Source organism: Danio rerio, chromosome 1 (assembly GCF_052040795.2).
Source record: "Danio rerio strain M-AB ecotype USA chromosome 1, GRCz13ab, whole genome shotgun sequence".
Classification (NCBI taxonomy): Eukaryota; Metazoa; Chordata; class Actinopteri; order Cypriniformes; family Danionidae; genus Danio; species Danio rerio.
Window position 1 is genome coordinate 52,660,602 of NC_141021.1, and position 13,602 is coordinate 52,674,203.

At 39.7% G+C, this 13,602-nt stretch overlaps 1 protein-coding gene across 10 annotated transcripts in view; it reads left to right on the top strand.

The window, feature by feature from the left end:
• The window catches only part of npnta (nephronectin a), a 122,123-nt gene that overhangs the window by 104,277 nt on the left and 4,244 nt on the right, over positions 1-13,602 (top strand). For all 10 annotated transcript variants that reach the window (XM_087236093.1, XM_087236092.1, XM_087236094.1 and 7 more), the window contains 4 exons: positions 5,419-5,865; positions 10,580-10,669; positions 11,280-11,378; positions 12,051-12,310. In XM_087236093.1, the coding sequence (XP_087092219.1) occupies positions 5,419-5,865; positions 10,580-10,669; positions 11,280-11,378; positions 12,051-12,310 (896 nt within the window). The remainder of the gene's footprint in view (positions 1-5,418; positions 5,866-10,579; positions 10,670-11,279; positions 11,379-12,050; positions 12,311-13,602) is intronic.

Here is a 13,602-nt window from a genome sequence, read left to right on the forward strand (position 1 = left end):
AAAAAGACTCAGACCATTCAAAAAGTGCTCAAGAGTAGTGAGTATTAGGCTGTAAAAAGCTGACGTATTTACATGTAATTTGTGGATGTGTGTAAACGTAATATTCTGTAGTGCATTTAGTTATTGCCCAGCAAGCACAAGACGTTATCGATGTTAATAGTAGGTTAAATTTAGGTTGTGACATCAGATGACCAAAATTCAATGTCAAAGGATGGTATTTTCATCAATAACAACATCAAATGACATTGATATTTGACTGATTTCAGGTTGTGTTGGAAAGTGACCAAATTCCAACGTTGAGCCGATATCTTAAAAATGTAAAAACTGACATATTTTCATCAGTTATGGCAACCAAAAGCCAACGTCTAATAGACGTCATAAAGGTAACGTCCACACAACGTCAACATTAACATCATTAGATGTTGATATTTGGTTGATTTTAGGTTGGAAGTTGGACATTGACGTCAAACCGATTTTCATTCCCAAAGAAAACACAACGTCCCCACTACATTGAGGTACAACGTCAATCTAACGTCATGTTGTCGCCCTGTGTTGGCTGGGTGTTTAAGGCTATTTCAGTCATCGTACAGTAAACATCCGCCATCTTCTCAACAGTGACGATCTCTGGGTCAATGCGTGAAAAGATTTTGGACATCTTCTTTGCTTTATGCTTCTAAATAATTTGCTGCAATTATAAAGCGCACATGTCTTGAAGTACTTCCGTATGAGGTGATTCACTTTCTATGTGTGATTTGATTGGACAGGAAACACAGGACTGCTTTTTCTAATCCCTGTAGACAAACAAAAAAAGTAGTGGCTGCAGGTTGAAGGAAAATAGTGAAGTTAAAGTACTTAAACTGTACTAAAAATGTACTCAAGGGAAAGCAAAAGTACACATTTTCACTTTAAACTACTTAATAAATTACAATTCCTGAGAAAAACTACTCAATTACAGTCCAATGATCATTTGTAACTTTACACCCTTGCTAGATCTACTATGTTAAGCTGCTGACACCATCTACATTGTAAAAGCGCTATAGAAATTTAAATGAGTTAGTACCTTTAGGCTACACTTTTGTACCTTTAAGATATTGTGAGGTACACGTTTGTACTTTTTAGGTATTATTATGTACCTTTAAGGACCTGTTAGGAACAAAAATATACATTTTAAAAAGGTTCTGCCCCAGTGACAGATTTTGTACCTTTATTTCTGAGCATGTACAAATGTAATATTGCAATCTACGAGTCTACTGTTACTGCTACAATGAGCACATTTAAATTAAACAGAAAAAAAACACAACAATAAAAACATATAATTTGGATAAATGAACAACACTCCATGCACAAACTAATCACATTACAGCTCAGGCAACAATTTAATTGCTCCCCATCTGTTCTCAGATTTTGATTAATTCCCATTAAAAAGCAGCTGCACGATGTAGAATAAGGTGGAACGGCGCTTTAAAAGCACGTCAGGATAGCGGTTTGAAAAGTCAGGAATCATTAGTATAAAGGCTTTCAAGCAAGGTTATCATTAAGAGGTAAAATGGCACGCGGTCGTCCCTGGAAAGTAGATAACCAAGCAAAGAGGCCGATCACAGTAGCTGCCAGAGATTGATGGACTTTAAAAGAGCCACAGACCTTTTTGTGCCAAAGACTGCTCTGGGTTGTGTGTGAGAGTGGCAACAAAGTACCAGCGTTATTAAAAAGTTTATGACCTCTGCGGGTTAAACTACCGCTGCCGCAGCGATGAATGCATCTTCTCTGTAGAATTGTTTTGCTCCGCGCGGGATTGGTGCACTTGTCAGGCTAGAAAAGAAGATGGATGGTGCAAAAGTCTAGATGAAAAGCCTGGAAGTTAAGCGCAGGAAGATTGTTCACCTTTCAGCGTGACAGCATCCTGTAGCACTCTGCCGGTGGAGCGTAAAGCAGATGAATGACGGGAAGAGGAATGTGGAGCAGTGACTGAAACTGTTGAGAAATTTCTGGAATGAATCTGCATGGATTGATACTCAAAAGGTCACCCTGCATGCTTTTGTAGATGATAATACATTTTAATATTTATTTCACTAGTGCGATTTTGTTTTAAAGAGCCTCTATTATGGGTTTTTGAGAATGACCTTCCATGTAGCGTGTAATACAGCTCAAAATGAAGTGAAATATCCAGCTAAGCCTTAAATCTGTAAGTAGACAGTGTTTAAAACTATTAATTCATTTATAAAAGCGTCGACTCCTAGTACTTCAAACGAATCGTCTTGATAACGAGTCTTTCGCCGTTTCGACGTGATGTGAATACGAAACTTAAGCCCCGCCCAGTTGTTGCGCGCACAAACCCGGGAAAATTTAAACATGTGGCCCCGCCCACTAGCAAAAAAAAAAAAAAGACGAAAAAACCCAAAGATGAAACTGTGAAGAGTCGGTGGTTGAGGTGTATTTTTGCAAAAATACCTCAGCATTATAGCCCAGCCTTGCGCTGTTTGTGTGCTTCTGGAATCTACACACTTACAATGGGGCATTTGACGGCAGTTTGTTAAAGGAAGGATCAGAAAAGACTATTGATGTAAGGGACTATGTCAGTACATGGATCAGTGAACCATGGATCAGTTTCTTCCTCCATTTCACAAGTGAAAGTAAGTGTGGTTAAAAAGATACCTGCCAACACTCCTGTTTTTCATGGGAATCTCACGACTCATCTCCTGTGTTGGTCTGTCTACTAGAAAACTCCCGGAATTTCACTCATCTCCCCCCTGCTCCTCAATCTTCAGTTTTTCTCCCGCTCTTCGGTTCGCAAATCGACCAATGTCTGTGTGTTAGTAACTATTATGAAGCGTGTTTCGGGCGGCAGCTGCAATCGGATCTTATATCAATGTTGGCGACACAGATCGTACCAAAATGCTGGGGTGGTTGAAATTACCGGAGTATTCCGGGATAAATAACAAAATGGGTAGGTGGCTGGAGATGGGTCTGAAACACGGGAGACTCTCGAGAAAAACAGGAGTGTTGGCAGGTATGCTCGCACACACTCTATTTAATGTATGATAGGGGCTCTTTAAAGAGCTTCTATTTTGCATTATAAAAGGTCATATTTTGGTTTGGGGGGTCTCCAACCACAGACTGAGATGCTTGCAAAGTCAAAAAACACTTTCATTGTCTTATACTTTGCATTTATTTTGACCTCATTATGCTAATGATTCCTATATGATTCATTCAGTGATTAATTTGTTTCAAAACCCCTCCTTTGCATGATTGGTTTGATGACCCAGTCTGTTGTGATTAGACGACTATGTTCAGCAAAAGACAGGGATAAACTCCCTCCATGGCTATAAAGTAGCAGAGATTATGTCAGAGCCCAATGCAGGAATGCAATACAGCAGTGCAGATAGCCACCAGCATATTACTCTACTCCTAAACCTAACCACAAGTAATAACGACACACATTCAGTATTAATCCACACAGTGGCAAAAGTTGAACTATTTAGAAATTTGACCTTTAAATTGTTACATTATTTATTCATTATTTTAAAAGCAAGAAATGGCATTTCTGATACATATTTTCTTTCAAATATAGTGAAAATGGCAATCCTTGTGCACAGTAAGGGCTTTAAGGAATTTATTGTAGGTGCCGTGATGCTTCAGAGCCGATGTCTGGAATTCTTTTGTCTGCTGCGCCTTTAGTGACTTGCGGATGAGAGCCGGTGTGTTGTTAATCTTGTTAACAAAGAGAGGATCACCTTGAGCATCAGATGACAACACAACCGCGCACTCTTCACTTGCACTGACTGCCGCTTTCACACACCTCCATCAGCCGCTTTATTTATATAGCATTATTCATGCATCACCTCAGTCTACTTGATCTTGTTATTATTTGGTAAGTGGACAGAAATACAGTTGTCTGACGTCTGATTTAATCATTGTTAAAGCAGCGAGGCGACTCATCCCTCCTCAGCATCTGTTCTGGAAACTTTAAGCCAGGTGTTACTTAAAAAGTGCCGAAAGGCTTAAATTACTGCCTCTCGGGAATCACATATCAAAGCTCCTGTGTGAAACCTGAGACGGAATTGTCACATTCAAACCGTTAGTGCTGCCTTCTTAAAGATGACACGAGCACGAAAGTTTAGGGTGCTGGTATTGTTGTCCAATGTGATGGATGACTTTCATGCATTCATTGTACACATCAGCTATAAACATACTTTGCAATTTCAGCAAAAACAAACAAAAGTATGCATTTATCAAGTTTCTATTTGAGCCTAACTGTGACTTTTGGTCTTTTTTTGTGCTCTTAGTTTTCACTTTAAATTAATATGGTGAATTAATGTGCACACACACACATACAGTGCAAATACATACTTCATGGGGACTTTTCAAATAAATAAAAAATTTAACACTGTACAGAGAGTAGCCATTAAACAACTTTGTTTAATAGACATCTGATACAGCTTGGCTAAAACAAGGCTAAACTTGGGCTGTCAGTGAAAATCTAATAGACATCTAAGAATAGCCCAAAACTACACTAGTCATCAAATAGACAGATTAGACATATCTAATAGATATTTTTATGTCAAAACACCACAGCAAAGCGAGGTCAGCCATGCGGAGATTGCGCGTTCTCGGTGTCTCTCTCTTCTTTGGCATGCTCTTGGTGTCGCATGCACTTGCTCTCTCCTTTTGCACACACTTGTTCTCTCTATCGGAGTTAACCCCTCAAATTGACACAGGTAGTAAAAATATTTAACTTCAGTCATGTTTATGTTGTGATATCAAAATCAAATCAAAATGTCTACTGTTGATTACATTAGACTTTTGTTTTTGATTTAGAGCATTTAATATATATAATAAAAATGACGCTTTTACGCCTGGCGTTTTGCACGTTGGGTTGGCACAATTACATTGGCACCTTTTATTTAGTCTTTATTTAGTCCGGTAGTCATTCATTTCTGTTTATTTGATGACTAGACAAGTTTTGGAATATTCCAAGACATCTATTAAATTTTGGGACAGCCCAAATTTAGCCTTGTTATAGCCAAGATGACTATACTTAGACATCTATTAGATATCTTTTGTATAAAAAATGTCATTCTGTGTGGTTTATGAGATGTTTTTCCTCATTTAGTCTCCACGATGTGATGAATACAAGGTACACACACAAACATATGAATCGTGTTGACAATGATCGCAAATAAAAAAAAATAAAACTGCTTAAATGAACAGTTCACACAGATACTGAAATTTTAAGTTTAAATTTACTGTTAAATAAGAGAGATTTAAAACTAAAACTAGGACCAGTTAAACCATCTTAGCACCAGTTAGACCAGGTTTAAACCATTACCTATTAAAGAAGAAAATAAACACAAGTTATGACTTGATTTTGTTTTCACATTACCTACAAATAAACAGGCAATCCTCTTTGTTCTCTTTTAGCCATCCCAAAGGTGGTAATTGACCCTCCACGACCTGGAAAGACCACACCGAGCAGCAATAACAACAAAGGCGGCAACAAAATTCCAGGATCAGACCAAAAGAGGACCACCACAACAGTAAGACCTCCAGTAACGGCCAAACGCATCTCACCTACAATCACCACCACCACCACTACCACCAAACCTCCTCCAACCAAAAAAATCACCCCTCCAGCAAGAGTCCCGGTGACCACCACCCGTAAGCCATTCATCCCAACAAGGAAGCCCCCTGTGCTGGTGACAACCAAACCTAAGGTCCCGACTCACCAGCACACCACCACAAAAGTCCCAGTGGTTACAGCAGTGGTTCCTTTTATCCCAACACGCAGACCTTTCACCATCCCGTTTGTGACACCAATTGATAACAGCATCAAAGACATCACCCAGAAACAAAGAGGCGATGTTCACAGTAAGTAAATCTTCAATACTTTATAATTATTGTGAAATATTTGCCAATATTTTTGGAGTTCAAACGGGTCCATTGTTTATTGTCAATAGTAGAGCAGAAAAAATCTCAAAGCAATGAGATTTTATCTCAAAGCATATTTCTGCTGGTCACTGTGCAGAATCTGTTTGATCAACTTAAACCGCCAGGAGATCTTTGTGAAAGTTCAACAAAGACTGTTCTGACCTGCTCAACATTTTAGCTTACAGAAAGATTCCTGCGAGCAACTCTTGGATGTTTTATAAGGCTAAATGCACACTTTTTCCATTAATACATTTACTCTCCATGCACACTCATACTCAACAGTCAAAGTGGCATTAGGTCACTTAAGTGTAAGGAAGAACTCAAGGCAAGGTATCGGGTTCCATTTGTCATTGGGTCATAGCAGCCTAGAACAGGGGTGTCAAGCTCAGTTCTTGGAGGGCTGCAACCCTGAACAGGGCCACCCTGCTTGAACCCTTTCAGGCTCAAAATAAATTTTAGAAACAGGCAAAATGTATGCTTTTAACTGTTGCAAATCAGCAACGCCTGCCTTGAGAGGGTTAATACACTTACCAGGAGGTTTCAAACACGACTAAAGCACTCAATTGTTTGATCAGATGTGTTTAATTAGGATTGGAAGTAAACTGTGTAGTGTTGCGGGAACTGAGTTTGGCACCTGTGGCCTAGAAGATTCTAGCTAATCTGGGCAGGATAGAAACCCTACAGGAGCAGGACTGGACACTTGAGTTAAAATGCAAGATCTTCAGGATCTGGATTAGACACCTTTCATTGCTTGAACCAACCTGAAAGAGTTTTGAGCCTGATCCATGCTAAAGAGGCAAAACCATAACAATTTTATTGAAGCCATACAGTAACCTTGTGGGCTAAGAGCAATCCAAGTCCTTTTATGGCACAATTACCCTCTTCTACTCTGCCAAAATGTACTGCTTGTCCTCTTACTGTGCCATTTGAAGAAAGGAAAGGATTTCAGTAAATTTAATCTTGAAAATACCATGCAAGTTTCCACAATAGCTGTCAATGCCTATGTATACACTAAATCAAGTAGAACCCAATGGGAGATTTGTGTGGTGATCGTGTGTTTTGTTTACCTTTTAGGAGCTTAGGAGCTTGTTTATGTGATTGTTTTAGAACTTCCGATTCAGTGGCCTGAGGAAGAAATGACTAGAAATAATAAATGGCAGAAAATGGTCAAAGAACTTGCTTTACAAACAACTATGTGTTCATGATAATACATGAAAAATAGAATAATATAAGAAGAAAATGTCAGTTGCAACACTAAGCAGCTGTTTTTAACGTCTAAAAATCAATGGAAGTTAAAGAGACTGGAAATATCGGTCCAAAAAGATTCCAATGGCTGCACCGGCTTGTACATGAAGAATAGGGTCAATGTCTACACTTTGTCAGAGATTGGAATTAAGCAGGCTCCAAGTAGAGTTATACTCAACAGTCAAAGCAGAACTATTCCACAAACGTGTGCACTCAGATGAAGACTGCAAGTGTTTGGGGTGCCTTATAGGATTGGGTCATACCTGCCAGGAAGATTCTAGTAATCCCGAGGACCTTGAATTGTTTGGTTCAGTTGGGTTTAATTGGGATTAACTTAACTCTGCAGGACAGAGACCACCATGGAGTAGGACTGGACACTTGATGGGGGCGGTTATGGGATTAATGGTTAGAGAATCAAAACTCTGGCCATTTTAGACTAGGGGGAGTGAATGAAAAGCAAACTCTTCCACCTTTAATACCCATGACTAAGGTTATGGGATTAATGGTTAGAGAATCAAACTCTGGCCATTGTAGACTGGGGGAATGAATGCAATGCAAGCTCTTCAACCTTTAATACCCATGACCGAGGTGCCTTTGAGAAAGCAAACTCATGCCTAATTGCTCCCCGGGTGCTACAGTAAATGGCTGCCCGCTCCTCCAGCTGTGTGTTTGCAGCTCGCTGCTGTGTGTGTGAATTTAGATGAGCCAAAACTCACAGTACAGATACAGTGATCATACATAGTCACTTCTTACTTTTTCAGCTGAACTGCAGGATTAGACAACCATGCATTAAGCCCTACTCACACAGTGAGATTTCAGCAATGATTTGATCATCTGAGACCAATTTGGGAAATCATAAAAGATTCTTGGAATCCCAAGCTAAAGTCTGCGGCTGGTTTGCACATCTTCACCAAAATCCACTTAATAGCCGTTGCGATCAGATTATTTCCTCTGATTAAGGCCCCGTTTACACTAGTGCATTTTAGTTTTAAAACTGCGTTTTAGATCAAAAACTATCCGCGTCCACACTAGCGTTTCACCTAGCGTCTCTAAACATCTCTCCGTCCACACTACACCACCAAAAACGTATATCACATGACCATTTGCGCACTCTGGGCTTGCGCATTCTAATATAAACAGAAAGCATGCGTCTCGCTCGGCATTTGGTTATTGTTAGTCAAAAAACGCTGGTTGAACATTAAACGCGATGGCAAAGAAAGCAAGAGAGGTATTTTTGTGGACAGATGACGAGGTCCAGTTGTTACTAAACGTAACACATGAATAACTGCACAACGGTGCCTAAAACAGTAAATAGTGCAAACAACGCTCCCATTTCTGTGCCCATGTTGTTGTTTACAGAACTGTCTTTCGGTAGCGTTAAAGCCATGTGTTATAGTCATGTGATAGGGTTGATGAATAAGGGAAGGATACGTAATGACACAAAAGCCCCAATCAGGTAGCGAATCTCAGCAGTCCCGCCTCCGTTTTCAGATGTCTCAGTTTTTCCTCATCCACACTGAGATGGAGCAGCAGCGTTTTAGAATGAAAAACGAGAACTCGAGAACTCTGGCGTAGTGTGGACGGATGGTAAAACCGTAGGAAAACTTATGCATTTTAAAACGAAAATGCATTAGTGTAAACGGGGCCTAAGTCAGAAGCTTTCAAACACTTTCCTACAGTGTGACTTCAGCTGTGACGAGCATCAAACCAAGAACCAATTGCAGAGCAGAATCTGATGATGCAATCAGCATGACAACTTCAAACCACTAATGGCTAATCTGATTTCATTATTGAGGCACGCTTTGAGCAAAATTACCTCTACAGTTTGAGCCGGACTTTAGTCAGTCCAGACTAAAAAAGTTTTTAGAGCCTGATTTTAACCAAAGAAACAAAACCACAACACTTCTGTTAAAACCATATCCCTGCATGCGGATGCCTCAGTACTTGTAGTTGCACGTCAAGAGGCTTAAGCATCTTGTCCCAGATAGTATTGGTAATTTGGCAAGTTATTAAAAAGTAGGCACATTTTTAAATTTCAGGAGTTTGCCTGCATACCATTAAATAGAAATACCGGAACGTGCCATGTTTACTTTGCCAAGTACACTTTCATACAGGTAATGTGCCTTTACACATGCTTCTCTGTGAACTCTTTAAGACTGCAGAGCTTCCCACATTGCTTCATGATTCAAAAGCATTCTCACAAGCCTTTGCTGAGTTTGCACTAGGGTACACAACAGTCCATGTGGTCTTTTGTACCAAATTTGTGAATATCCGTGAAGGACCGCTGTGTGTAACATTTGGGACTGGCCTGTGAAGGACTTTGGATGTATCAATATATATATATATATATATTTCTGGGCTCAAAGTTCTATGTTGTTCCCTTCATGTTCTTAAGCTCTTTTAGGGCATCTCTTGAGATTGCCACAAGGCAAAACCGGTGGGCAGATTTTTCAGGAAAGCGAATTGCTTCCCAAAGCCTCCTATCCAGATGACAGCACCTAATGAAAACAGAAGACACACCTAGAGAGATTACATTACCAGTCGGCCCTGCCTCAGGACATAAATCTGTTACCCTGTGCTGTCTCCGATGGCTTACAATAGGCCTAATAAATAATGATGGCCCTGAAAATAACTGAGGATACAAGGCAAATAGACACCTAGGGTATAAGGGTATAATTATGCCTCTTTAATCAATTAGGGACAATAATGATCTTGTCAAAGCTGTTCAGTTCCACCATTAACACCTGCAGTGTGCAATGACCTTAGGGTGAAGTTGCTTCACTGAAGTTCTTATTAGTTTTGGGGATGTTTTTTTTTTTGTGCTGTCACAAGCAAAGGCTTGAGGGATAATTGAAATCAATAGACTAATCACAGACTTGACCTCCTTCCAGCTTTTGTCCTGCCATATATTTGATGTACGCATTCTTGCACTTGTCTCCAATCGTCCATTAAGTCATTCGGTTATAGGTAAAAGAATTGATAGGGCAACTTGTCCTGAACATTTATGTTCAATTAGGAACAGGTTATGAAGTGTAATACAGTGTAATAATATAGCTTTAATTCATTTAGTACATTAGAACATGTCATGGTTAATGGCTATCATACATTTTTACCATGATTTACAGAGGATGCCCACTAAAGTATCATTAAGTCTAATGGGAGATATATTTGTGCATATTATACTTTGCCGGTCAACGTTTCTGATGATGTGAGTTTGTTTTATACATATGCATGCTTTGGTAAACAAAATGTATGTATTTAGTTCAATTGTATTTAATTTTTTAATGAAATGTTATTGTTTTGAGGGATATTGAGTGTATTCTGACCTCCAGTAATTACCGTAATATATCTAACAATCATGTCTGGTGGAATTACTATAGTCAATATAATTTTCTTTCCCCCATTCTAGTACCACGAAATCATGGGAAGAACAATGTTCTTGGTATCGATTTAGACATTGAACTGGGCAACACCGAAGAGGAGCTGAAGGATGACCCAGGTAAGACAAAGCTGCTTTTATTTCTGCTGAAATCGCGGACGGATTTTCGCTATTCAGTGAACAGTGCAGTTCGTAGATACATAGACAAAGCACTTGGGAACACAATAGCGAGACTATACATGTGTACGGTTCCCTGTTATTTACCTCACAGGCATTTTGTAGTTATAAATCTTGACTTATGATATTGCAGCAGATGAATTGGATCAGCGGTGTGAGGTTTAACAGCTTTCACAAAGATCCCCACGCTTCACTGATCCCTGTGGGAAATTCGGGAATAGCACTGTTCTGAGTTACTTTTCATTTAGCAGTTTCACTTACACACTGCTGCAAGGGCAGTTCCTCTGTTTAGTGTGTTACTCCAGGGCATGATGATAATGGAAGATCTCAGTTAATGGGCATTGTGAATTGAACCTGCGGTTCTGGGAATACCAGCCCAGAGCCTTAACCAATATTTTGATTGTTTGCACACAGAGTGTGAAATTAACACTCGCCACCAGCCATATTGCATTGCTATTGGTTAGTGTCAAGGACTGATCTCAGTAAACAAATGCCATAAATAATCTTTACAGAGCTCTGGTATCACATATAACATAAAATTGTGCTATTGCAGAGTCTGGCTATCTGAGCTGCTCATTTGATCACGGTTTGTGTGGATGGATCCAGCGCAGAGAGGGAGACCTTCATTGGGAGACATCGGAAGATCCTTCGGGTTGGTATTATGTGATTTTTCATTGGAATGTCATTGGGTCAATGACGAATGAGGTTGTCTCAGATTATAAAATGAAAAATGAATTAAAACTCGACACAGGTGCCATGTTCATAAAAATACAGATTTTGTATTCATGCTTTGCACTCAAGATTTTTCCATGACTCCATAAAGGTCAAGTGCTGTAATCATTACCAAGTACTAAAATGTGAAATACATTTTAATCGTTGAATTAAAAAATATGTATATATTTTTTATTGCGTATATATGTGTGTGTGTGTGTGTGTGTGTGTGTATATATACACACACACACACACACACACACCCACACACACACACACACACACACACACATATATATATATATATATATATATATATATATATATATATATATATATACACACATATACATGTACATGTTTGCAATTTGCAATTTACTATATATATATATATATATATATATATACATACATACATATATATATATATATATATATATATATATATATATATATATATATATATATATATATATATAGTAAATTGCAAATATTAAATTATGTGCTTAAATTATGCACAAAAAAAGGGTACCTCAAAATTTAAAAAATATATATTTAAAGTATATCTCAAGTTAGAATATTCCTAATTTTTCAATTCTGATGTCAACGGCAGGTGGGAGGTACCTAACCATCTCTGAGGGCGGGGAGAAGCGTGGTGGGCGTGGTGCTCAGCTGATCCTCCCCCTGAAAACCCCCTGGAACGAGGGGAACCTGTGCTTGGCCTTCAGACACAACATGGCAGGTCACCATGTGGGAATGCTGCAGGTGTTCGTACAGAAAGGTCGGCAGCACAGTCCCGCTGTCTGGGGACGAACAGGAGGAAACGGCTGGAGGTCCACACAGATCACCCTTTGGGGCAATGGGCTAGAAAGTGTAAGTATAAACTTTGTATATAATAAATGTAGACTAAAAGTCAGTGCAGCTACCATCAGCAAAAGCCTTTTATTTGCACTGCTCCCTGCTGGATTCAAACCAGCATCTCTAGCATGGCCCTGGGTTCATTAACAAGCTAAAAACACCAGTTGGTAGTGTGCCACTAGTGAGAGAAACCTCTGCCCATACTTGCTAGCATCTATTACACTCACTCCACTAAGCCTTAGTCCCATTCTGGGTCACAATACAAACCTAACCATTCTTGTGTGGCTAGTCTAACATTCAGAACAGTGTGATTGTTGTTTCTAGTGTACCTCTTGAGGCCAGGAGAGAGAAGTTACATGAGTAGCTCTTACTAGCTAGCCTAATAAGCCTAATACCCACCTCACTTCCACCTGGGTCATGGCAACAATGTAACTTTTTAGTTTTACCCATCCTCTTCCGAGTTAGATTCAAATATGCATATCTGTCAGGGGAAGCATCTGCAGTAACAAGAAGGTAAAGACTACAACCTCCAGCATCAGTTGCTAGAGTGCCTTTTGAGCCCAGGGTGGTGAGGTTTGCTCACCTAGTTCCTACTACCTGGTTTGGTAATTATATCTAAACCTAAACCTCTGGAACCTCACTTCCATCCAGGTCAATGTAACCCCTTCTCGTCCTAGCCATGATCTTAGCGTAATTGGATCCGGTATGTCCACTATGGGGGATGAGTAACCTAATAAGGACGCAAGAGACAGTAACAAACCTTTCAAAGCCAGGGATGTGGAGTTTACACACAAAGCTCCTATAAGCTAGCCTCCACCACACTTACCACCTTAACCTCCCTCCCATTTGAGTCACAGCATCAACATAAGGTTCCAATCCTACTTGTCCAAATTTGATCATCATTTGAACCAGACTTTCTAGTGTGGGGCAGCCGTGGCCTAATGGTAGGAGATTTGGGTTCAGAATCTAAGGGTCACAGTTTTGAGTCCTGGTATCAGCAGGGATCAGATCCAGTAAGTCCACTATTGGGGGATAAGTGACCTAAAAAGGATGGATTAGACAGTAACACACCTTTCAAAGCCAGGGATGTGGAGTTTACACACAAAGCTTCTACAAGCTAGCCTTTAACACACGTACCACCTTAAACCTCCCTCCCATTTTGGTCACAGCACTAACGTAACCTTTCCAATCCTACTTGTCCAAATTTGAGCGTCATTTAAACCAGTGTTTCAAGTCAGTGGCAGCAGTGGCCTAATGGTAAGAGATATGGATTGGGATCCAAAGGTTGCAGGTTTGAGTCCTGGTAT